This window comes from Meleagris gallopavo, chromosome 1, assembly GCF_905368555.1.
Source record: "Meleagris gallopavo chromosome 1, MGAL_WU_HG_1.1, whole genome shotgun sequence".
In the NCBI taxonomy this organism is placed as follows: Eukaryota; Metazoa; Chordata; class Aves; order Galliformes; family Phasianidae; genus Meleagris; species Meleagris gallopavo.
The window spans coordinates 113,586,173-113,613,572 of record NC_139404.1 but is presented as its reverse complement, the minus strand read 5'-3'; the positions used below and the strand labels follow the sequence as shown (position 1 = coordinate 113,613,572).

The 27,400-nt window shown below is 39.5% G+C and overlaps 1 protein-coding gene across 15 annotated transcripts in view; it reads right to left on the bottom strand.

Annotated features, from left to right (window-relative positions):
* Positions 1-980: 980 nt before the first annotated feature.
* The window catches only part of DMD (dystrophin), a 1,154,126-nt gene continuing 1,127,706 nt past the window's right edge, over positions 981-27,400 (bottom strand). For 8 of the 15 annotated variants that reach the window (XM_085210252.1, XM_085210281.1, XM_085210268.1 and 5 more), the window contains 6 exons: positions 20,884-21,127; positions 20,412-20,535; positions 16,534-16,626; positions 16,295-16,411; positions 10,613-10,644; positions 3,384-3,489 (listed from right to left, as the gene is read on the bottom strand). In XM_085210252.1, the coding sequence (XP_085066378.1) occupies positions 16,296-16,411; positions 16,534-16,626; positions 20,412-20,535; positions 20,884-21,127 (577 nt within the window). In that variant the 3' untranslated portion in view covers positions 3,384-3,489; positions 10,613-10,644; position 16,295. Of the gene's footprint in view, positions 3,490-10,612; positions 10,645-16,294; positions 16,412-16,533; positions 16,627-20,411; positions 20,536-20,883; positions 21,128-27,400 lie in introns of all 15 variants that reach the window. The other 7 variants (XM_085210286.1, XM_085210308.1, XM_085210323.1 and 4 more) reach the window with 5 other exon arrangements.

Below are 27,400 nucleotides of genomic sequence, written 5' to 3'. Positions count from 1 at the left end.
TGCCTTCCCTGCTTCTGCTGCTGGGGTAGTGCACCACTTCTTTCTCATTTACGCCCTATTGTAACTTTTCAGTTCATTTAGATATTTAGTAAGACAAACCTTACCCATTTGGCTCATGGGCAAGCTTACAACCCTCATGTGCAGCCAACCTCAGAACGACTGGCAGGGAGAAAACCATCTCCTCCCTTTCCTTAACTGCATTAAGCAGGAGATGCCTCATCATTGAGGAGACGCTTCATCACTGAGGACTGCTGTGTGCTGTGGATTGCATGACATTCAGAGGAGGCTCTGGTACAGCACGGCACTCCCCAGTTCATGTGTGTGTAGGAGTGGATCCAAAGTTAACTCAGATCTGTGAGAGCTGTGGGATGCATATTTATTTCCTCAAATTAATGATATGAGGGAATTCCCACCTCCTCCTTCACAGTATTATCGAAAATATGCACAAAGATATGTGGTTTTTTTTTTGGCTTTTTGCTTTCAACTGTATTACTTCTCAAAGACACACGGTACAACTGAGTGGAGTCCAAGTATTAAAACCTATGTGTATTTCTTAGATATTAGACAGGACATACGTGATCAGCCTCTCTGATGGGAACACCCCCTCCCAAAGCCCTGAGGAAGAGGAGTTTGGTACATGTCAGACAAATGACCAAACCTCAGCTTTGCTTCTGCTTCACAGTGCCAAACTGTCCACGGATTGGACAGAATTTCATCCCTCCCTCTGAAGCAGAACATGCTGCTCCCCTAGAGCAGCTTGTCCGCTTCACGTGGCTTCTGCTCTGCCCAGAATACTAACAGGGAGAAAAACCAAAGCCAGAAGAGCCTCTTGCCCTCTGCCAAGCAAACCTCAAGCGCTGCCCACAGCACAGAGATGGCAGTCAGAAGGGGAGTTGGGAGCTGGCCGCACAGTGGTGGCATCACTGGAGAGGGGAGGCACCAGCTGGGCACTGAGAGAGCCTCAATAAAAACGTCAGACCTTTTATAACATAATTGCGTGCTTTATTGATATACACAGTAAAGCAGTATATAGTACAATAGTAAGGCATATATTTGGTGAAATCTGATATGTTGTGAAAAATGCAGTAAAACAGAAGTTTATAAAAATAATTAGTAAATGTTACAGTGTTGGTGTTAAAACACAATATATTATGATATCCAAGTAATAAACCAGTACTGAGTAACAATGAAATAACATGCCATATGGTATTTATGTATTCAATTACACTGATTATGTTTTACAGTTTAATACTTTGTCGTTATAAGGAATATGAAACAATTCCCAAATTATGCTTCAAAAAGCAGTGATAAAGCTTTCAACTTTTTAAATATTTTTGACAGACTCACTCCAAAACTAAGACCTAGAAAGTAAAACAAACAAAACAAAACCCTGATGAAAACAACCGTGCAATCCATTTTCCTCCTTTTGTTTTCTCAAGAGAAGGTTTAAAGGGGAGTATAAGGGGGAAAAATGAGAAGAAACCCATCTCTTTCCCAGATCTCAGACCAAACCTTCTGGTAAAGAAGACCACGAGAATTACATGGGGTTCCTACTGCAGTAAAGTGTTAAATAAAGCTCTTTATTACGAAAGCAGAGGTTTGGGGGGATTGTACTTATTCTTTGTGAATTATTAGCATTCTTACTTAAATGATGAGACCCGTTCACACAATGGACAAGTGGTGATGATGTAACATATCTGTACGTAATTGTCAGGAACACCACAAAACCAAAGTGAGGTAGAAATAGCATGACTAGCCATGTTCAATGTTAACTAGCATTCAAAATAAAATCTTTCCCAAGTTTAATTACACTTCATACAAGAAGAGGTAACAGATTTTTACTTTGCAATATAAAGTCAGACGGTGTGTTTCTATGTATCTAAGAGAAAATTAAAAGCTGGTTAAGATAATGAAGTGGTAAAGCTTTTGCTGACAGCACCTCATACCCAAACCTACCTCTCAAGAGCTGCAGTTATGCTGGCTAATCTGTTTTTCTATCAGTTCCTCTCTTTCTCACTCTATTGTTAATTGTGCGGTATTACTTGTAGAGAGAAACGGGGAAGGAGAAAGCATCAGGGCCTTTGTTTTGAAGATAAATATCTCAGGGAGCAGTGTGGCTACCTTCACCTGATCACCATACACATACAAGAACAGCAGTAATTCTTCTACAGCCTTCCTCAAAGGTTGCTTGCTGCATTACAGCTCCTTGGGACCAGCTGCTCTAGCAGGCTGAGACAGACATTGCAGAAAAGTCTGGTTTTATTTTCCAGAGGGTCAAGTAGCTCTACGTTCGTTAACAGTGTTGGAAGCCAATACAAGCAAAGGTGCTCTGTGAGTAACCCACTTGTGCTTCATGTCAGAAGCTGATCCCACGTGGGGTCAGGAGGGAAGTTCTCCCTTTCTTCTCTCGTGTGCAGCGAGGTGATGCTAACAGTGGCAGCGGGCAGGGAAAGCCATACGCAGCTTCTGCCAAAGCTCTGGATGCTGGCTGCAGCCAGCAGAGTACCGGACAGTAAGGTCCAAAGGTTTCATCCGGTAAGGCAATTCTACGTTCCTCCACTAAGGACATTCAGGGATTTAGTCAGCAGAGGAATTGCTGGCGTATTGGACATCATTAAATTCTTTCCTTCTTTCTTCTTTTTTTTTTTCCTTTTTCTTTTTTTTTCTTTTCATTAATTTTTTGCAGGCTCTGTCATGTCATGTGCTCTTTCATTTAATTATTGCCAACTAGTGTGATTCATGTAATTATTAATTTTATTGGAAAGAAGTGAAATAACTATCTTCACTGGAAGTCCAGGAAGTTTTTTTTTAAAGCCAGCCCTACTCAGACAAAACCAATGAGAAATGTTAAGTTGGCCGTTTTGGTGTCGCTGCAGGAAATGCTTTTTCCTTTCTCTCCTCTTTGACAGGCCAGGAAAAGAACACAGAACATGAATCTCTCTCTGATGCAGCTGCAGAGCTGAAATGATACTGAACAAATGCACTGCCTCAGTATTTTTTTTTTGTATTTTTTTTAAAGGGGGTTTCTATAAACAATTATTTTTATAAAGCACACTTTAGTTTACAATCTTTCTTTATAACTGTTATAAATTTTTTTTTTTTAAACAACCCGAAATGCGTTCCATATAAAGAAATGGCAAGTTATTCAGCTATCAAGATTTTACATGTAGTTTTCTTATAATTTTTGTACAATTGCATAGACGTGTAAAACCTGCCATTGTTAACAAAACAGAAACAGACTTAGGAAACTACTGAAATCTACAGTATAGTACCACTACCCTTCACAAAAATATAGATTTGTTTTCTTGTAAACTCTTACAGTCTAATCCTCTTTGTAGTATGAATATTATAAAAACCATGCGGGACGCCTGAAGTTGTAAAACACATCTTGCTATTCTAACACCTTGTCGTCAGTCATCACTGTCACTAAGGTTTCCATCGCTCTTCCCAAGTCATCTGCCATGTGGAAAAGGCTCCCTACATTGTGGCCTAGAAAAGAAAGGCAAAGAAGAGGGCGTTAAATGAGAAAGGATCATCTCATGGAAAAGGCCGAGTACAAGATGTGTCACTCTCCAGGAACGGCTCACCGGCATCCCCAGCGCGGTACGCTACAGAGTGCTGTTTCCAAAAGTCTCCTGTACGAGCATATGTCATCATTAGCAAAAGCTGCCAATTTCCTGAAACACTTAACAGCAGCTCTGGCTGGAACAGCTAGTGTAAGCTACATTGACAATAAGCCAGCGCGTCTGCGTTCCAACAAAAATCCCCAGTCGTGAGGAAACCGTAACATAACAAATGTTCACCGAAAGCCGTCATTACATCCAACAATATCACCGAAAACCTTCCAACTGGTGGTGCAAGTGTTTGAGCGTTCAATGTTCTATCAAGGAGAAAAATAGAAAACACATCAGCAGTAATTAACTACTTCATTAAAGGCAAGAAGTCCCAGCAGGATGGCTGCACTGACAGCTGGAACAAAGTAAATGGCTGCAGTTTACTCAATCTCTTCAGTAATAGTTTCTGTAATGTCCTCTGCCTTTCAGACAGCAGTCCAGCAGAACTAAGTTATCAAGTAACTACACAAAGGCCTCCCGCACAGAAGTGACAAATAAATGCAGACTACAGTTATGAAGACAAAATCTATAAATTCTTCTCAAACTCATTTCACCAAGGGAAAGTTAAAGGTCACAGTGCTGACCAGCAGCAATAAATTGCTTCAACAAAATTAGAGACTAAACAGACGTGAAGGTAGGGGGATTAAACTGCCAACTGTTGTCAGATTAGGCACTTGGCACACCCTGCTGGTCTCTGGCTGCTGTTCAGGAAATGTTGGGTCTCCTCTAAGCCCTGTGGCAGTTCTGCAGCCCTCTACCACTGTCTGAAACACCCCTGAAACATCTCAAATGACAGAGATCATGGTTCAAGCAATTGAAACCCACCTGGAGCCTCCTTTCTGAAAGTGTATGACTGAAGAGGGAATATGGCAGAGATCTAGACACCCTAAAGGATAAGCATCCAATTCAAGATTCCTTGCAAGGACATGGAGGAACAAGCAGACAAGTCTTAAAAGCAGCAGAAGGAAATTATATTCCACACAGTACATAATTACATTATTGAACTCATCGCCACAGGCTGATGTAGAGGCCAAACATATAAATGAGTTTAAAAGGAGTCAGAAAATAATGACAGAAGAAAGATTTATTTAGATGTGAAGAAGTGCACATGACCTCCAACTCTCGAAGGCTCCAAGCAGCAGAGTGCCAGCAAATGAAAGTATTTAAGAGGAGAAGCATTACTCAATAAAACTCCACGTTGCTACGGCCTGAAGGGTTTGATTTACTCCCTGAGAGAACTTGCAGTAGAGTATTTCCTTGGGAGAGCACTGAAGGTGCAACGCTGTCTGCCCATGTCTCTGCTTCCCAGGAATGCTTTGTGCTAACCTGCATGCTGAGCCTTCACCACAGCCCACAAAGAAGGAGCACCTGAATGAAGTCAGCGCATGTCCAGAACATCCAAGACGCACCTTTCACACAACTCACTACCTGTGCACTGCAGAAGCCTGATTAAGCCAGGCTTAAGCCAGTTAATACTGTCTACCTACAGGGCTACTGTCCCTCCTGACATAGCTGTTGTCTTTAACAACAAGAACAACCCTTTCCTGTGGGACAAATCACGCTCACCAACACAAGCTCAAGAAAAGTCCATTCTCTTCCCGATGTTCAAATATTGTGATAATCCTGCACTGCCAGCATTTCTACAGTGCACAGAAGCTTGGGGTGACATTACTTAATATTCACCAGCATATACAGAATAGAAAAAAGATGACCTAAGAAACGTCCAGGGAAGCTACTACCACCTTTTACCTTCACATACATACTAATTTTGAAGTGGTTCTTTTGAATGTAGCATTCCTTACACAAAATTATCCCACATCTAAGCAATAAATGCTCATCAAGCTTTCCACTTCAGAGTGAGCTGTGCAGCACATGATACAGTGCCCAATATAGAGACAAAGAAATACTTGGCTTTAATGTAATGCTATCTCCTTTCTTGCACTAATGTACGGAAGAAATAGATGCATCACACAGAAATTTCATATAAAAAAACATTAATGTACAGTCCTCCTCCTAATCCTATGCAAGAACTTGTCATTCGCTCATAAACACGTCAAGAAACAGCATACAGAAAAATTCCTGCCAAGTTTTGGTCAAAACATAGATTAAGGGATAATATTTCTTGCACCAGGCAGGCTGTAATTAAATGCTAGCACGAACTCTAAGATGCAATTGTAGTAATGGCCCTCAATCTTCATTTACCCCTCCCTATCACAGTGCAATCCCTCTGGCTGAGATCAATCCAGGAAAAAGAAAATTTGACAAAGTGACAGGAAAGCAGTACTTTTGGATTGGAGGTCCTCTGGTAAACAGAAATATAACTGTTACTGGCCTGGTCTACTTCTATGAAGCTCTGAAATGCTTAGGTAGCAAATGGTACCAGAATAACCCTGGTATAAATTGACTGTTCTGCAGCATCCCTACAAACATACTGACTCTGGAATGTCCTGTCAAGCAACCTCTAGCTTTAAATAACATTCTTCCTTGCCTGCAGCGCACTACAGACATGGGGCAGGAAGGTGCTGGGGGCTGTTATCAGGTAACCTGCAGAGGGTTCAGACATTACTTGAGAGATCACTCATTCAGGTTCATAGTGATGACTGATTCTAGAATCAATACCAGACTTTTCTGGGACTCCAAGGCCACTCATTTCGATTTCATTCTCATTTCAAGAAAGAGTTATCACCCAAACTGCAACCAAACTGCAAAAGCCCATCTTCAGAAAAATTCAGTACTAGTTAATACTATTTTGTTCTGTCAGACACAGAGCAGTAAAGGTAATGAAACAAGCTGATTTTATAGGAAAAGACTAGGTCTAGAAAGAATAACTTTAATCAAAAGAAAATATAAGCAAGTCTTTCAGAAGTCTGCCACAGCAGGTACAAATTGCTAAACTGTTCAGGCAACTGAAACACAGGCCAAGATGGATGCAAAAATCTCTAGCTATTCTTTCAATGCGTAAAAATTACGGGCATGTATGCTAGTGCTTTTTTCTTTTCTCTGTTAATTGCTGCCATATTTTTGAGATAACCACGCTTCGAATCTGTTCTCCCTCCACAAAAGCTGTGCAGCGTTATGCTGGGGTGATTAAGCAGATATGAGTCCCTTGCCACGTTCTGCCTGTACCATGGGTCATAACTTCCTCTGCAGAAAAGCGGAACAATCGTGCATCTCCTCCTGAGTCATCTGAGTTTACAGTTCAGAGCATAACCACTATAAACCACTGCTGACTGCAGTTTATGTTAACAGCTGGACTGTAAAGTCCATCAGCCTTGGCACTGCAGTCCCAGGACAGCATGGGAAGAGAGGATGAGCCAGAAGAGCACACAGTTTGGCCGTGCCCCAGCCAACCCTTAGCTGGACATCACTGCCCCACCAGCAGCTTGGATGTACATGAAAACAGCAGAGCTCTGGGTGATGGTGGCCCAGGAGCTGCTGCTTGTGCCCCTGCCAGCCCCCTGCCTTGGGCTGCCCTGAGGTGGAGGAAGAACGAGGTGAGGGGGGCTTCCAATTGGCTCTGAGCTCACTGCCCCCTCGCGACATTGTTTATTTTGCAGCAGCTAGAATTAAGCCTTCCACTACTCTGTTACATCAGGTGCTTCTGTATTTATTCACTGACATCTACTGTGCTTCAAGTCTGCTCTTTTTAAAGACCTGTCATTGCTTTGCATTTCGCTGTCTGGGGGAGAGGTGTTTACTGCTGAACTATGTTAGCGTTAATGATGCCATGAGCCCCGGAGCAGCTTTGCAACACAAAATAAAAGATGAAAGCCCTTCTTTCTTACCTTAGGCTCCCTTGTAACAGCACCAAAGGCAGATTGGGAAAGCAGTCTAATTTAGATTCATGATTCCTCACCTGCTTGCACTGAAGAGTGAAGTGTTTCACAGGTTTTCTGCAAATTCTCTGTGGGAAGCTATCATGTCTGTGGGTACACAGCTCAGGCTGGAACCTGGCTGCCCTTGCTCCGGGGCACCTTAGCTTCTGAGCTCCTTTCCTGTGGCAGACATGACCTGAGCAACCTTCTGAATCATGCAGCAAACATTTATCAGGGTTAAGTGCTGGGAGTCGAGGGTGGAGTCACTTACACAAGGGAGTAAAAGATAGGACAAGATTGCAAACAGTTGAAGACAACACACAATCACAGAATGGCTCGAGTTGGAAGTTACCTTAAAGATCACCTAGTGCCAACCCCTGCTGTGGGCAGGGCTGCCCTCCACCAGCTCAGGCTGCCCAGGGTCCCATCCAACCTGGCCTTGAGTGCCTCCAGAGGTGGGGCACTATCTAGTCCACTGCCTCACCATCATATGACTAAAGAATTTCTTCCTAACATCTCACCTAAATCTCCTTTCTTTCTGTTTAAAGCCATCCCCCCTTGTCCTATCACTATACGCCCATGGAAAAAGTCTATCCCCCTCCCTCCAAGTACTGGAAGGCTGTAATGAGGTCTCCTTGGAGCCTTCTCCAAGACGAACAAGCCCAACTAACTCAGCCTGTCTTCATAGGAGAAGTGCTCCAGTCCTCTGATCATCTCTGTGGCCCTAACATACGCAATATTTTCCCAGTACTGTATGTGTAATGAATATACCTTCCATAATGCCTATTATCTACCTAAGAGCTCAAATTAACTGTTTCTATATAGCTGGTTTTTTTTTTTTTAACACTTGCTTCCCTGCCTCCTGTGAGACTGAAACATAAGACATAGACATTTTTAATTAAGAAGCAAATGAGAATAATATTCTCCCTAAAGCACTTAGAAAAATATATATCATAGCTTTACACTCATTATTATTAATACTTTTAATATACTTTCACCAAAGGCCCTTTTTTTTTTTATTTTTATTTTTACATTAAAGCTGAAGAGGTTTTATCCATGCTGTAGGCACTAAAAAATTGAAAGATGTTATTTAAGAAAAATACTACTGCGGTCTTTCAATTGCAGCAGCATCGCTCAAAGTGGGCAAGGAGAGTATTAGCTGATACTTGTAAAATGGAGGGAATACTAATACAAGAGTGTTCGCTTTGAAAGCGGGAGATCCTTATTTCTGCAGACAGTAGCTCCATCATTTCTGGTCACAAACAGAATGATGTGCTCTATATCTGCTGAATTTGCTTTAGAGGCAATACTGGAATTAAGGCCCTTGGGTGAGGGCACAGTAATTGAATATCAATCTCCCAGTACAGCTTGTCACAGAAATAAACGTGGAGTACTCAGCCTCCAGTGAGTGGACAGAACGTAAATTAAGAAAGCCCAGAGCAGCACGGTCTCTTTTCAGCAGCACAGACTTCTAACCCTTTCCCTACAAAAGAAAAATCCTTTCTTGTTGGTGGCTTGAATTTTGATGCCCTTATTCATATTGAGTTAATGCCAGGAAATCCATGGGATTACACATGAAGACAATACCTAATGTGCAAAATGGGATCAAAACCTGGCCGAGTGGGTTTAAAATTGCATGATCTGACAATGCACAAATGGATTCATGCATAAAGTAAAAGCTGTTCTGTAACTTACCTCATATACTCCACAAGCACGCAGAGAACTGTGCTTTATATTCAGCTCTGCAAGTTACTAAAGCACTCTCTGGAATCATCAGTGAGCACAAACACAACTGGAGGGCAGTATGCAATTCATTGAAGAAGTCAGTGCTTTTAGGCTTATGCTGATAGAATGCAAGCAGGTAAAAACATGGCCATTTTTCTACCTTCATATTGTTAATCATATCAAATGTCCTCAGCAGCAGAACCTTCTCCTTTTTCTGCACAATACGCATACATATGAATGAGGATAATGGAAATCAACAACCTGTTTTGCTGATCTGGAGAACAATTCTCAGACCATATGCGAAGGGCTGGATATCAATTTCACACCATTTCTGAACTGGTGCAGACTGATGACATGCCAAGCACTCTTTTTCATTCATTTGAAAGGACCTGACCTTTGAGGGCAGATGTAATCTGCACCGAGGATCTCACTCCTCCAAATACCCATGCAAGCCACTACAGCAAATGCAGAGAACTGCTGTATTTCAAGACATCACATCACAACAAATCCTGGCTTACCCAGTCTAGCGTGTGGGTGACTGGGGGCTCGCAAGAGCTCAGCCAAACACCCAGTATAGTGCATTTTCATGAGCTCACTCTGCTTCATAGGAAAGGACATCTCACAGCTACCTGCAACTGCACTCAGACGGTCCCTGAATATTTTATCTTCAATAACGATTTTCCCTGAGAATTCATCTTTGAAAACACTGTCTCTGGTTGGAGAGTGAAGAGCAGCTCCACAGAAGAGAAAGTAAAGGCTTTCTGGAAATACTTTAAAAGGGGCTATGACAACACATTTTCTTTAACGACGTACAAATGCATCAAACCAACCATTCCAACGTGCCCACTGAAAACCACTGTCCATTCACTGAAAGCAACACTGTGGATCTGGTGAATGTTAGTAGCGTTCTTCATAGTGCAACAGTATATCAGTAAATTAAAACACCTGAATCTCTTGTACCTCTCAACTCTCACTGTGTTGAAGAATAGAATATCTAATTAGTGCAGTTCACGGTTGGTATACTGGCACACAGACGTAAATAAAACTGCAAGTATGTAAACAGAACAGTAAGGGACACGGGTCTCTCTGTTTTGTTTACACACAGGAAAAGCAGAACGTAAGTCAATTACAGGAGCATTTTTTGCTGGCCACATTTGTCACACAAAGGTTTACTTTCAACGTATTGCTTTCTCCTCCCTGTCCCTGAATTCCGTCTTCAGGAGGAAAAGGCACACTCCTGGGCTAACGCTGTCTCTGTGGAAAGTTGAGAGGTACGCTGCTGTTAGAGCACACGTGGGAAATGCACTCAGCAAAACCAAACAAAACTAAAACCACAAGAAGACAATCCCCACCCTTTAACAAACCCAAGCAAACCGTGCTGCTGTCACACGCATGCTGGGCACAGAAAGCAAGATGTGACAAACAGAAGCCATGGCAGTGAGCTTGCATCTCACTAACCTCTCTCACTGGCTTTCCAGGGGCATTTCTTCCTTTAGGAACAGAGAGAGGAAGTGGAAGAAATATCAGAAAAGAAAAAAAAAACACACAACACACACATGAATATATTCTTCATACCGTAAAAGACACTTCAGTTTCCATTTAGGAACTTAATATAAAATAACTATTTGTGCTTTAAACAAAGATTGAAAGTACACTGAAATCCACTGGCAATTCTGAGCTGTTTTATTCAAGAACAGTTCTGTAATCTGCTGTTTGGTTTTAACTTAGCAAAAACACTTGAGAAAAGCACTAAAACCAACACACAGCCCTTTCAGCTGAGGATAAAGATGAAAGAGAAAATCTGATTCATATTCTGGGCATGCACATTTTTTCAATTTGTGTACTTCTTCTAATTAGCACTGGTGATAAAACCATGTTTATCCAACTTCAAAATTATTTTATCTAAACATATTTCATTTTATTATTGCCTATGTATGTGTATGTATGTAGGCAATGTACCCATGTATACGCTCATATATACACACAGGTGTACTCACACACATTTTATACCTGAAGCCATTAGACAGAATATTACTATTCTCACATTCAGGATAAATGTACTAGAGAAGGTACTTCCAACAAGTCGACTCGCATGCATTTAGCAATGAGAGAGCAAAGGCACAAAGAAGGAGAAAAATGAAGTAAAAAGGAAAAAAAAGGAAAGTTTCTCAGCACTTTTAAGTTGCAACAACAAAACCGAGCAGTCAGTAATGACTTCAGCTGAAAAGATGTCCCTTACGAACCTTCCTAGAAGTCACACTTTGATCCAACAGATTCTTCTCAAACACTTGTTGTGATGTATTTTGCTTTAAAAAAAAGAAAGCTGGGTGCAAATCAACTGCCGAAATGCTTCCCCCTGTACCCATTCTATGTCCAGTGACAATAAACACTGGCCATCTCCAGAAGCCGTATTCCATTGCTACTGGTACATTCCTGAAGCACTGGTACTACCAGACCGTAAGTTTTAGGCAGAAGAGTCTCTAAGGCAGATACAGATTAAGAAAGAGAACGATCTTTGCCCCAGAGCTGCTGTAAATAATGTAATTGTGAACGTTATGAGACAACAGGGGGAGAGAAAGCAATGTGAGAGAGAAGACACTGGTCAGCATAACAGAGACCTAATTGCTGTCAAGTTTTGGAAGGTATCACGACCTGCAGTAGAAAGGCAGGGAAAGAATATGATAACTAAGTTTGCAAGTGTTTTACTAGGAGCAGAAAAAGAGTCAGCAACCTCATGCATCTATGCAGTTTTAGATCAAAGCACAGAGCGCAAAGCACCCACTGAATTGCTTCTCGTCCACAGAATGCGGGAGAGGGGCAGGCTGTAGAGAGGAGAGATCTGCAAACAGTACTTTTTTCTTAAAATAGAAGTGGATTGAAGTGTTGTGACATTTATTAATATATTCTTAGTTTACATCAGGAGTACTCAATGTCAGAAAGGATCTAGCCCTCCACATCACTATTGCAGAACTCTGCAGAACAGCTCAGCTGCTTCGTACACTACAGCACTCTGCCCCAAAAGAGCCATAAGGAATCTCAGTCACAGGGGCCAAGTGATGTGCTATGTAGGACCACAGCACAGACAGGGGGGAATACGCTCCAGAAGGAGCCAAGCTAGCTCAACTGGAAGAGTATTTCCAGAATTCCCTACAGTGCAATTACTCCAGCGTATTCTTCTGATTCAGTATATTGTGGAAAGAAAAGTCTGAGTGATGAGGCGTTTAGCTGCCAGAATAAGAAAAATTCTGTTATTTGCAGTGATCAAAGCTGCTAGTCCCACTTACAACATTATCCCATTCATGCCAGAGCAACAGAGGCTGACTGATGCAAGACTGAGAGAAAAGAATGTGTCTGGTATGCTTCTATGTGAACGAGATTAAAGTAAAGCATAACTTATGCTATTCTTAGTGCCATTTATTTAATGTTGTGGGATCTTGTAATGTTACTGCACAAGAAAACATCTGTATTAGGCAATACTGTGAGTGCTGATTCCTCTCTAGAGGTGTCCATGTAATGCCACAGCCTCGTAGCTCTTTGAAGCCACCACGGTTCTCATTTCTAACCATGTCATTGCACCCACTTCCACAAGCACTGCTCTGCACTGACATCGTGGGGAACTCATACTGAGTTCAGTAACTCAAGAACTGTCCTGAAATTCACTTCTGAGTTTCACTAACAAATACGCTTTTGCCACAAAACCATAACTACAAAATAGTCTGCTCCACTGTGAGATCCATCTACAGTGATGCAAACTCTTTGTCCTCAGTGTTGAAGGAGAAATGAATTTGGTTTTAAAAATACTACCCTGCCAATCTTACTTTCTAATTACAAAAGACTTTCCAGGAGATTCAGGCACCTGGGCACGAACACAGTGTGAAAATGTTTTCCTCTGTGGCCCACTATCTAGCAGGGTCAAATAAACCACTGAGGTGGTATTTAATAGTATATTTCCACTAAATGTCAGACCTCCGACTTTGACATCTGTTATGAGTTAGCACAGCAGCTGTCTAGAGCGGCTGCAGCAGTTGTGAATTTGCTGGGAGCAGCAAAGTAAAGCAGGAATGGATGGGAAACATCATAGGCTTCAAGTAAAGAAAAACTACTTAGGGACAGCAATCATCAGGTATTCAGCAACATTTTCCTCCACAGAAATCAAATGGCTTTCAGCACCTACAAAGCTTTCAGCTGTGCGAAGAGCACGGAGGTCCTGCGCTACTTAGGAAATGCTAAAAACTGCCAAGAGGTTAAAGTGAAGAAACCAAACACCTATAAAAGGTACAAAGGAATACAGGTTACTTCATCTGAAATCTGCTCGTGAAGATCTGTGACATAATTTGATTAATGCATGGTTTTCTAAAATACATTCAAAACAAATGCCATGATGAAAAACCTTGATGTCTCTTTCAGAGAACCAATATATAGCAAAGGTTTGGTAAATACCATAATCAAAACAAATCAGTCTCCAGGTGACTGAAAATTAACCAATACGATATAATTTATTGCTTTGTTTCAGAAGGCCAAAATAAAAGCTTTATTAAGCAATATCCTGTTTAATGTATTGACAGTAACTTCCCAGGCTTCTATTATAACCCCAGATTTCCTTCATTTATTCCAATTTCAGGTTATTTGGAAGAATGTTTTTTCTTTCCTGGATTTCATTTTTTTATTCTCTTCTCTTTCAGACTAAGAAAATTTTACTGTGTGCATTATGTCCGTTGTAGCTCTTCTGAAATTGCATAATCTATTAATATCATAGCAGAATGCTCTTTCTACAACATTAGTATAGAAAAAAAAACAAAGTTATTTCAAATCCTAGTCAACCTTGCACATTTAATCCATCATCCAGCTATCCTGAACTCTTAGAGATGGTATGCATTCCAAGCGGCTGCATTTAATCCACGTGGTTTGAATTCAAGTTTTAAATAATATTTCACGAGCTACTGTGTCAGAAAGCACTCTGACAGCCAAACTAAGATGACTGTGGTTCTTGCATCGGATAATTTTTTAAGTCTACTTAAAAAAATAAAAGAATTAACGTAAGAAAAATTAATCTTGATAGATTTGTGCTTGTTGCTTGTTTGAGTTTATTGTCTTGTTTCCTGGATATCTACAAGTGGCTTGAGATTTTATGCTGCCTGTCGTGTAAAGAAATAAAATAGCACTTCCACCACTTCTGAATCCTTATCTTATGCTGCCTTCTCAGGCTGCTCTGCCACTATAGATATAGTGATACAGAGATACAGATTTGCACGTCTCAACAGCAAAATGGCCCTCAATTCAGCAGAGCTGAAACGAATCAGCTCTGCTTCTTTTTCCCCCATCTCCAGTCTTGTAAATTACAAGTAGGATCCCAGAAACCTGTGGAAGCTGCCTGCACATGGATGGTACCATCTTATAATTACATTCTAATCCTGGCTGTGGCAAAGTATCAGTTGATGTAAGCTTTGTTTATGCAGTATCATGATAGTCAACTGAAAATATCAGTTAATCATTACAGTGAAGCAGAAGAAAACTCCATTACTGAAGTATGCGTGAAGTCTCAGCAGAATTGACAATTTCAGTAGCCTTATGTATCAGTGACTGGAAAGCCATTTGCATTGGTTGTGGGAGAAACTACTTTTTTCCACGGATGGCTTTACTTTCCCTACTCTTCAATCAAAAAGCAACTATACAAACCTAACATTAGTGCAAATGCATAAAAAATAAAGAACAAAGTAAGATGATGAAACACATCCCTGATCTCTTTAGCCCAAACTGTCAAATAAGTCACAAGAAGCGAACAACTTTTTCTCCCACATGAACTAATCTTACTGGGTAGCCAAAGAGAGGGGAAGAGACAGGCTCTTACAAAGCCCAAAATTGGTTTGGTCAGGTCCAAGAGAAATGTCTGTAGGAACTCTGATTTTGTCAGACTCTCTCTGTTAGAGAATAATTTTGTCCTTTACTGCTGCTAGTCAAGCAGAAAAACAAGGAACAAACAGAAGCTGTGTATTAGAAAATTTGATATGAGTGATATATTATTTCAGGGACAGGAGAGCTTATAGAGTCTACAAAGGCCAAGTATTGTGGAGCAGTCTTTCTGCTGTACAAGCAAAGGATAGAAAAATAGATATCACATTTATAAGCAGCAGGAAAATAGCTCTGAATCAGCACTACCTGTGAAAATAAATTGTTATCTAAACATATTAATTCTGATTTGTTCTCATCTGTCTCAGTAGGAGACTGTCCCAGCAAATACTTTGCCACTTTTTCTTTGTTGTTTCTTCACAAAGAATATATTTCTTGCAATCTCTTTTAACACACTTTTAATATAGTTATTGAAAAGAGAAATAAAATCAGGAAATATATTAATTCTCCACATTTAAATCACCACATTCTGTAACAACAGAATGGAGATGTAAAGTTACAGCTTAGCTTTTGAACTAAAATATTAACTATTGCTAAAAATTTCCATTTTTTTTCCACTAGTATGCATGTTCTGTTATTTTTACCACTGAACTTTTCATTTCTCACTAATAAAATAAAAATCTTTATTTTCTATTCCTAGTTAGCCAAGAATGGTATCTAAGGGAGCTCCTGCAGGCAGTCTACGTCCCTATCGAAACCCAGTCAACCAAGTATCAATAGACATTGAGACATCCTTCTGCCAAGAGGATTATGTCTGAGCCTTCTTAACTTCTACAGGTACATCCTGCACATCCCCTCTCCTGTATTTCAGCTGGACTCAGATAAGATCCCTCCTTGGTGAAAAAACAAGCTCCAAAAAATACAAATGTCTACCTTGAGCAAACAACAGGAATGAGTAGAATAGAGGCACTGAAAGAAATGCTGTGGATGTACACAGCCTCCGCTGCACAAACAAATCACCCACTTGTTTTTCCTCTGTCACTCTGAACTTACATGCTACAAGGTCAAGAATTTTGATTTAGAGTTTAATATTATTTAGAAGCATGTTCATCTTGGAAAAAGGCAGGAAGAAAAACGTGGTAGGATGTATTGACATAAATTGGAAAGGGGGACAGCCTGAAGGAGAGAAGCTGTGAGAAAAGGAACACAGCCAAAAGTGAGAAGAATAAAAAGCTAAGGAAACAAGAGTTGGAGAGGATGCTGTTTCATCCACTTATCAAGCTGTGGACGTACCTTAAGGTAAAGGAGGGGCAGGTTGCTTCTCCACTCTAAACGGGACAGGTTTATCTACAGCAATTGGTAAAATAAAAAAAAGTAACAGCAAAAAAATGGAAACCAAAACCCAAACACCTGAAAATATGAAGGAAGAGAATGCAGTTTTAACTTCCACTCTGCCCAGAACATCCACAACTTGTTTACAAGATAGTGATGCCCTCCTCCACTGGCACATGCTCCCGAGCAGCAGGGCTTACCTCTGGAACTGGGGAAGGAGTTGTTAAGCTGCTCCATCACTTCCTCCAAACCTGTGCTTGTGTCCTGGGGAGGGCTGAGCAGGTCGTCCTCGCCTGGAAAGCAGATCCAGACCACTGCACTGAAGCTACTATGAACTCATATGCTAACATCCCACTATTGCATACGTCCTTCATAAAGCAATGCTCAGTGACTTAGCCACATTCTCTGCTTACTACATAATGAAAATTGCCAATTTGGATTTTATTTACTATTCTCGCTTTTTTTTTTTCTTTCAAGTTTAAGGATCTAAGGAAAATTAAATGGATTTAACACAATTAACCCTGATTTAAATTTGTAATAAGAAATTTAACAAATAACCTGCTCTGGTAAAAGAAGTGGGGCAAAATGTCTGCTAGGAACATTTAGTTCTATAGATGAGGCTCCTCGTTTCAGCATCTCTTATTCTATTAATGGTAAAAGAAACTACTGTTGTGAGTGCTGCTATTGAGCAGCTTTCTAACAGTGCTGGATGCACATTAGTGCTGCTTTGCCTAGCTGCTTAAGTCAGTAGAAACCAAGATTCTCATCTGCATCACTATTAATATTTCTGACAGTTTAATTGCATCAGATTGGCGCTCCAAGAACATTCAATTGTACTTTAAAAGGGTTTAGCAGCAGTTTAATAAAGCGAAACACATCTCTCCCACTGAATAATCTCTATAACCTGATCATAGGGCAGTAGCTTAATGGGAAATTCAATATATTTTATTTTAACTGGAGTTATTTTAGTTGTGGTTTCCAATAACTACAATCAATCTGTTTATTTTATTGTAAAACTCCTTGCCTCTCATAGGAATAAAACACCTAAAAAGAGAATATACCTAAATGATACTTTCAGTGAGATCCTCTTTTAGTAGATTTCTTTTATCTCTACCAAAATACAAAAACAATTGTGCCTTTTGTAATAATCACAGAGAGGTACATCCTTATTTTGAAAATGACTTAAGGGTCTTTTTTTCTATTATGCCTTGCCCTACTCAACTTCAGTAACAAATAATGTAATTTGCTGTTAGCCTTAAGATTCTTTAAACACTATCAGCGTGAAGTCTACTAAAAGAGATGCTGCTAAAGGAGCACTTCACAGTTGTATGTATTCCTTATGACTTGGATTAGTGCTGGCCTCACTTCAGGCCAGAAGTTTCAAAAGACTTACTGGTCAAGAATTACTGGTAACAAAGCGAGGTAAAGCATTTGCAAGAAGCACATAACTCATATTCCATTAACGGTTTGAAAAACAGCTGCTGAGACTGCTGCAGTTTGTACAGCTTTTTCTACTGGTGTTGGGTTCACAAGCCAGTAACACTCAACTCACATCATGAGCTATTTCTGCATCAAGTGCTACATCAACAGAGGTGCCTTAGCAACATGAAGGTCCTTCCAGCCTCTGCTGGATGCTAAGGTGGAAACTTACAGCAAGATCTTACCGCATCTACCCAAGCCTTGTGAGCATACGTGTAGAAGACAATTGAAGATTGTAAGAAGAGGGAAGTAGCTCTGCTGTCATGGCCAACAACTGCCTTAGACAAACTGGCAACAGTTATGGAATTCCAAATATCGTGGTAAGTGCTGTTATAAATTGAACCGTATTTACCCTCAAGACTGCTATAACTTTACTTAAAATGCGCTCGTTTGTTCCTTCCCATTTGGATGATTTTTCTGAGCACTTTCTTGTAAATAACACAAGACACCAGCCAAGAAATTTTCAGATGTTCATTACCTCTCCACTCAAACTGGTCTTCCCTATTTGTGTTTCTGTAAAGAGCATGGAGAGCTGGGTGGATCACAAATTTTGGCACATGAATAAACTGAAGTTCAGCAACAACCTCTTGGTTCAGAGCTTCATGGCTCAGGGAGTCTCCATTAGCACTACATTACTGGAGAGGAAAGTCAAAGATTAGGACCTTCCCATTTCAGATTTTCAACTTGCCTGTCTGTTTATCAAGGGATTTGCAAATTAAGCTCTGAGTGGGTTGCTGCTTTCACTAAAAGGTTGGACAATACCACTGGCGGAAAGCTTTTTACATTAATACTTCCCTGAGAAAGCAGAGATACACAAAACAGAGAGATGGGTTTCCTGTCAGAAACAAAAATATATAAAAGCTACCACTGTATTATGCCATTGTCTTTAGAGACCTATAGATCCTTGGCATTTTCTTGAAAATTATCCCTCTTTATTGGGAGCAAGCTTCTCATATGAAAGCATTATTTATTCTGGTTCCATTCACAATTTCAGAATACTTTAAGTTATGCTTTGAAAAAACTCTCAAATTAGCAATGATGCTTTCTGGTGTGAAAGGTGACAGCAACAGCTGTGATTAGTAATTCTTTTTATAAACACTGTTCCTTACTGCTGACCCTGTTGCATTGCTGAGTCTCAGTATGATCGTACTGGTAACAATTCAACACCTCTCTGTTCTTCCACATATTGTCTCAATCAAACGAAGAAAAAAACCCATTTCATGTCTAAACATCTGTTTCAAATAAAAAAAAGCTTCAGCAGCTAATATGATTATATGCACATTAATTAATTCCAGTCTCACATATTAAATGGGAATTATTTTAGATCAAGTAAAATGAAAGGAAGTACATGATTGTATTTCTAGCCTACTAAGGGAAAAAATATGAAACTATAAGACTTTTTAATTAGTATACTTAGTGTCATGAAATTCATGACATTTCTTCAGTAAGCCACTGAAAATTACTCTGCAGCAAAATATTTACTCCCTAGTAACATAATTACAGAAGGAATGAAATGGAACTCCCATTATCTGTCATTGTACTCTTGTCCCCAGTCTTTAACTTAAGCATTCCTACGATTTATTTCACTTTTTTTTGGTGGTAGAGCCTACAGAATGCATCTTGTTTGATACTAGTACAAGTTGACATTTCCACCCACACTCAGGAGGGAAGACAGAACTCCTTCACAGGTTGCATCTCTCATAACTATGGTACTTCAGACCAATCAAAACATTTCTTTCCATTCCACTTCTCTCTGTGACAGACTTCTTCTCTAACCATAGTAAAGAGAAAAGCTTCCATTTAAGACTTCCACTTCCCCCAAAAGTCTCTCTTGGATGTACATTAATACATTTATATTTATGAAGTTGAATGCTATTTTCCAATTTCAAATATTATCTTGCTATAGTAATTTAAGTACTCTTACTTAAAGATGCTGCAATGGATGACTGCATTTCACTAACAGAAAACCCCTCCCACTGGCTAATAAACACTCACTAATTATAAAACAGACAGGAAATCAGGAAAATGCTACAGAACACTGGATAACAATTCCAATCTCTATTCATGGCATCTTATTATTTAACCTTATTCTACATCTCATGTGACATTTACTTAGAAGAGACACTACACGAGCTGCTGGAGAGTGACAGCTCTATCCTAATGCTCAAGCAATGACATATTAAAAATACCATCACCTCAGTTAACGTGGGGATGATTAATCATACATTTAATCTCTTTGTCCTAATTAATACTATGTACATCTCAATCAGCCGTGTTATGCTTAATAGCTGAATGTCAATCTGAATAAAACACTTAACTAGGTTCTTTGTGATGTTTGTTTTCAGAATTCAAGCCCTGACTGATCTGTGCATTTAAAGTCAAAATATCTATGCTACTGTGTGCATCATCATCAAATCCAAAAGCCTGAGCCACAATGAAAATGTAAAGAGCCAAGAAGACTATTGCAAATGTCAATGTCTACTTCATTTCACTTGAACTAACAAGGCAGCAAAAAAGCTTCTGCCTTTAAAGATTTTTTTTTTCCTGGAAAATGGGACTGTAACTATTTTTTATGACAATCTGAATTTTGTTATCTTACCCATGGTTTCTGAAGTCTGGCTGCCAACTACACGAAGAAGCATTGGCTGACTGCTGTCTGACCTCTGCAAAGAGGTAGAAGGAGATGATAGTGTTGTACCATTCACCTTGGCATCTGCCTGTGGCTGAAAATTGAGGGAAAAAAGAAGAAATTGTTATTAACTGTTTGATACAGTTGCATAAGTATCTCCGTATTTTTTATTTATACCGTGAATACACACAATTTTCTGCTTGTTTTTAAGTATATCCACACAACCAATTGATTTAAATTCTGAATAAAAGAGAAGACTAGATAAGAACACCGAAACATGATTGTACCTTGCCTCCTGAAGTCAATTTTGAACAATTTAACATTTTTTGCTGACTAGTCTCTACAGATATGATTTTGTGGTATGCTATCATTATGGGCAACAGCTCACACCCTGTTTGGAAAATCACTCCACAGAGATCTCAGAAAAGGCCTGAGGACTCGCCTGCTCCAGCAGCTGCCTCAGCCTGTGCAGCTGTGACTCCAGCTGTTTGTTGTGATCCTCCAGAATCTGCATCCTGGCCTCCAGGCGGCCCTTGTGCTGGCGAAGCAGTTTGGCTTCTGCAATAAGTTCAGCATCGCGAGGACTTTGTGGAGAAACTGGCATCATCTCTGGTGGGGACGGCAGTGGAGATAATCCTTTGTGATCATGCTGTTGCTTCAAACGGTCATACTCCGCTTGCAAGTTTCTGTTGAAAAGTGACAGAGAAGTAAAGCTTTACCAAGCAGAATAGCATTGTTCACGCTGCCCTCTGCCACAGGCAGTCGGAATGGTCTTCCTCTCCTGTGATGTGATACCTGCAGCAAGCAGAGAGACAGAGGCTCAGCTCCAGCATCTGCCTTAGATTCTGCTGATTCCGAATCCATGTGGGATTACACCTCGTAGATTTGTGCACAGCAAACAGACTGTGGAACTGTGATACAAGTACTGCCTAAAGGCTCTCTGTGTCATGAGAGTTCAAAATTAATTCCTTTCCAGGGCACATAAAGCAGAAGGCTGGCGGGGCTCCAGACACCGTTCTGCTCAGTACAACATGTCCTGAGTTCAGTCCTCAGCTTTCTGCATTTTATGGTTGCTAGTAGAAGTTGGATTGCCTCTGCACTACCAAACACAAATACATTAGTGTAGTAATTAGTGCTAAAAGAGCAATCAAAGCACTTAACAAACACTAATCAAAGCTTATACCACCTGCCCAACCTATCCACTGCACAGATGAGAAAATTAAGAAAAAAAGGACACTAAAAAATTCAGAGCAAACCACAGAATTCAAGAGTTCATTTGCGACTCTGCTCTCATTAATTAGGCCACATCATTCTCCTTCCTTTATATGTGCAATTGCATTTATAGTCTAGCTTTAAAATTAAACTGCGCTATGTTTCGCTAATTCAAGGGGCTTTAATTTCCACCTTAGTTTGGACTATCTACAGTGCTGCAGTCTACTGTGACGTTATGACACTACTAAGTTCATTTTTCTATTGCATAAAACTCCAGTTTCACTCCAGTAAAACTCTCCATAGATTATTATGATCTATAACAACATATATACCTTATTGGGGTTAACAATCCAACAATGGAAAAACGGTACCTGATAGTAGAAAAGCACGAGAGGCCTAATAACCTGCTCTGGGATTTTGTTGTTCTGATGTTTCTCTACTGCTTCCCAGAGGGGGGGAAATGGCTCCATAGATGGTAGGCTGCTAACTGCTTACTCATCACAAGCAGTGACCCAGATTTCATTTTTTCCCAACTTGCTCTTACTTGAGGTTGTGAGATAAGACACTTTTTCCAGTTTTGCCTGCAAACCACAATGCACTCTGACATTTCGGTCTGAAGTCTAAATAGCACTTCAGAAACCCCCCAGTAAAGATTATTAAGCTCGGAAACATTCCTGAAGGTACTTTTCTGTGACCAGAACAAGAACCAGAGCAGCGTCACTTGGACAATGAAACAATGCTGAGGATAAAGACAGACTGCTGACTGCTCCTCAAATATTGCACTTTTGTCCCGGGGCAAATGTATGGTGGATGCACCCTAACTTGGGACAGTGACAATCCCCAGGACACCATCCCTCAGGGATGTCCCACTCGCATGGCCTCTCTTCTGCAGAAGAAGCCAAAAAAAGATAAAAAAAAAAGAACAAAAAGAAAAGAAAGAAAAGGCATTGATTCATCGATTCTTCCTATCTTCAGGTTGGCCCACAACTCAGAATCTCTTTCCTTCTCTAAAGCCCACACAAGGAGTGGACAAGAGACTATGGAGAAAACTCAACAGCTGCTGTTAGACATAATCTATGTATTTTTTTTGTTATTCTGTGAATAGCTATAAAAATTTGATTTCAGGAAAAGGGTTTTTTTTTAGGTTCTCCTATAAAAAGTCCTAAATAACTGCCAAATGAGAAAAACCTGTGGATGGCAAATTAAGAAGATGCTAAAAAAGTTAGTTATTTGCTTCCAAATGAGACAGGTTTTAAAAAAAAAAGATTTTTTCTTTAAGTAGTTTCCAAGTCCACAAAAATATCTGAAAGAAAGAAAGAAGGGCTGTAATGAGTGTTGCCCTTCATGAGACTTAATGTTTTCTGATACTGCTAGCTGAATGAACTGGTGAATAATTAATAAAAATCCTAAAAGGAAGAGGAATGAGAAAGACAACAGTATTGCAGAATCCTACTGCACTGTAAAGTTTACATACTATTGATCATTAAGTTTGTTTTTCACAAAGTCTGTAGACTGTGGCTATTAATGTCCTGTGAGGAGTTTCACAGATACATAAGGCAGCAATTTTCTACAAGCAGCAGACTTGGAAAATCTCAAAGTGCCATATAGCAGAAGATTTGCTGTCACCCTAAGGGAAACCAAACAAATGCAGTTGGTCATACCTCAACATAATCACTGCTACAAAGAATCTACAATTATGCCTTCAAGTATCAAGACAGAGAAGTCCCTCCAGTAACTATGGGACTGAAGAACAACTGAGCATCAAAGAGTAATTCAGATAAAAATGTGTTCATGTTTGATATAGAATAGTCTAAAACTCTTTCTGAAATGCTACAGGAAAAAAAAATTGTTGTAAAGGATACCGCACATTATCCAAACAGAGGAATCCAAATTTATCAGTTGCATGAGATCTAACATACAGGGAATTGTATTTACATAGAGGAAAAAAGCTCGAATGTCAGAAAGAAAGAAATCATTTGAAAGTTGCTCTAAGAACCTCCTTGGGGAGAGAATAATCTGTTTTTATTCTCACCTCTGGAACAGTTTTAAGCTATGTGGTGAAACAGAAATGCTGCTGCAAGCCAGGCATCCAAGGAAGTGTCCACAGCTCTCAGAAGACAACATCTGTGTCCTGAGGAAAGGTGCTGTCTTAAATTTTCAGCATAAAAGAGAAAGGAGAAATGAAAGCATGATCTTCTGTAAATGAATGTGACTGAGCAATGACTGGCAATACTCAGAAATCCAGCCTCACTGGATGACTTTCACAACTAGATGTCACAAACAAAAAAAGCTAATGCATCTTCTGATCACTGGGAAAATGTATTATAGTTCAGTAAGAGAAAGAGACAAAGAAAAAAAAATAGATTTCATTAACAATGCTCGCACCTCTTTCAAGCATTCATGAAGAAAAATAACAGGGGAAGTATGCAATGTAACCTTGATTTATGCAATTGGAAAGAAATGGGTAGTAAAGAGCTCATGAGTTATTAATCACATCTATCAATGGCAGGATTAATTGCCTGGTGAGAGAAATCCTAGCGGACCCCATTTGCTGAGTATTCCTCTCAGAGGCAATTGAAAATTTGTGAATTCAGGTTATTCTTCATCTGCCAACAGAAAATTAGTGGTTTGAAGAAATAGACAAAGCGGGTGAATGAACTGCCTACCTCTATTCCTCATTAGAGTGCCACTGCGTACTTATGATGCTTCACATTCCAAAGATCTAGTTCCACTTTTTCAGTGCCAAAATAAATACCAAAAGGAGCCACAGCATATTTAGAAATACATCACTTTCTGGCTACTGGCAACTACACAGAAATAACTTTGTCAAGGAGGCCAGTCAGGTTTGGAGGAACACTACAGTTGCTTTAAAATGGCAGCTTTGAGATTTGGCATGTCATTGCTTCTCCAGTGGCTCACAGCCCATTGGGCTTCCAGTGCAAGTCAGAAAAGCAAAGGAAAGGCAAAAAGCTCAGCCTGGAGACGTTCTTGTTAGAGTACACCTAAGAGCTGGGAAATTAATGAGAGAACAGTAAAGAAGTCTCCCTTTTACAGAAGTGTATTAGAGGGACTGAGTCAATGAAACTATTAGGAAACATTAATTCTTTAAATCACTAAAAGAACATAGAAGTATTTGAATTATTTGCAAAAAGTTTTGAGATTGTCTTGTAGCAAAATCTTGCAGTCCTTATAATGCTAGTATGGTACATTCACATAATCTATGTCGTGCACTGCCAGAGATGGACACATAAAGTCCCATCTTGCTTGTTATGGAAATATATTCACTCTTAAATTTCAGAATGTTCTTTTGGGCATTTTTATAAGTGTTTGTGGTTTTGTTTTATATAGCAATATTGTCTTCAACGGCAAGATTACTTTATGTCTATTGGATACACCAAGATCTTATCACAATATTCAGTGTGATGTAAAACTAAGCGTGAGTCTGAAGGCTAATGCTCAAATAAAACAGTTTTGCCAATTGAAACTATTCTCCAAAATGTTCAGATTTTAGCAAATATAAATTATTTAACAGTCAAGTTTTAGGTATAAATTATTTACAGCAGTCATATTGCAACTACAAAAGCACCAAGATCTCAAAATTCTACTAGATAAATAATTAATATCTAACAAGAGGTCCTTGGAATTGAAAAAAATAAACCACCACAAAATAAAATAAAAGGATTCAGAAGTGTGTCACAGCTAGGTTAGTTTATAATTTGGATAATACATTTCAGAAGAATTCAAAATAGGCAGCAGAACTTTTAAAACTGTCCAAAATCAAATCTCAAATTTTCAATTTCAAAGAGCCTTCATCAAATCAAGATGGAAATGTCTGGAGAGCAGAAATTGCAACTGAAAACCAAGCGGAAGTCAGGATTTTATAAAAAGCTCAAACAAGATGAGGAAAAATAAAAACAAGAAGCAAAACGGAGAAGGGCTTTTTTAAAAGTAGGAAAGTGTGAAGAGCAGAAGAAAAAGCAGAATGACAATGAAGTGTTTTGAATATTTTAGTGTTGCTTCTTGTTGGTACTTAGTGCAACTTTCCCAATAGCTGCTGAGAAGTGAACGCATATGCTGACTTTAACTATACAATAATAAATAACACAGCAGAGAGAGCTAAATCCTCATTGTCAGAATCTATCAGAAGTGTATGCAACAAATTTTCTGTCAGTACAGGCATGAAAAGATGACTGTTTATGTAGCACTGCTTGCCTTCTAGCCATGTACCTTCCCAGGAACAAGCATCACATTTAGCTCAGAACCAGGAAGGAAAGGCGCTCCAGTGACAAGACCTGAGGTATTCACAACAAAAATGAAACAGTCCAGTCACCTTAAGGCTGGACAGAGGACTAGGAAATTATAACATGATTTGCAACACATTCAGCCCTGTTTCCAGCAAGAGATTCACCAAGTCTACATGCTACGATAATAAACAATGTTTACCTGGAGATTACTGTTAAAAGTAACATGAAGAACACGCTTTAATCCACCAGAAGCAGGGTGATACAAGGAATATATCACAGTTTGCTGACTACCTTTCTAAGAGCCAAACATTTTTGAACAGACTCATAGGAGAAAGACTAGAAAAGACAGATCTAAAGGAACCAAACCGTTTTTTAAAGATAGGTAAGCATATGAATGGCTCCTGAGTGATCCTGTCTGAATGGTTTATTTTTGTGACAGGAATCAGTTTCCTATATAAAATCAGTCACTTTGGTGTGACAATCTATCAGGACAAAAAGCAACAACCTCTTCTCTTTTAAGCTTCTGCCTCGTTATTTTAAGTACAAGTTATTTATAGAAGTTTGCAAAGACGTCTGCAGAAACAAAAGTCATGATTTTGTCATGATAAATGAAAATCGCAGCAATGAGTCTTCCACATTGCCCTGAAGAAGCAGACCTCTTCATCCCTGTTGCTTTTAGACCTGAATCATCCATAAAAGCAGAACCTGCTTGTGGCAGCATCCAGCTAGGAACTAAGCCTCTAATAGCAGAAATGTGCAGACTACAAACTATAGTCTTGCTTAAACTTTATGGCTCTTGTTGTATTGGCAAACCTCAGAACAGGTATTTTTGAAGTACAAATCTCCTCTGTTATCTCCGAATGTATTAATCCTCATTGGTGGTTATTATATTAAGTAAGGTTAATACTAAAATTTAAGGCACACACTTCCCAAAGCAATTTTTTAGAACTTTCAGTTATGTAACTCAAGGTAACATTAGTGTTCACATACCCATTTTTTAATTTAAAACTAGGCTGCCTGAAGAGTCATCCTGATTTCCAAGTGAGCAACGTGTTTTGAATACAGACAGAAGAGCATTCCAATTTTTGCTCTTCCATGAATCACTTACCTGGTGCAGTTTGAAACATCAATGTCCCTGAAAACTAAGCTATCTTATTATTTCTATTGTATCAATTACCTAATACTTCTCAATACACAAGTCCTGAAAATGTGAAGTATAATGGCTTATTTTAAAATACTGATTCTCCCCCAAATTAAAAAGTACTTGGGCTTTATGTACAATGTATTAGCTTCCAAAAAAATCTGTCTGCTGTTTGTTGAAGAAGGGCTTTGTTTACTAAGTTTTCTGTCCCAAACCTTTTCCTCATCCCTTATGAGGATCCTGTACGTTCTCCCAAATCCTCCTGAAAAATATAAGTTCTTGACTGTTCCTCTTCATTTCTCAGTCTCCTGTTTATTAACTTTGCAGAACACTTAAGTAACAGATGGAAAGAAGCTTCAAAC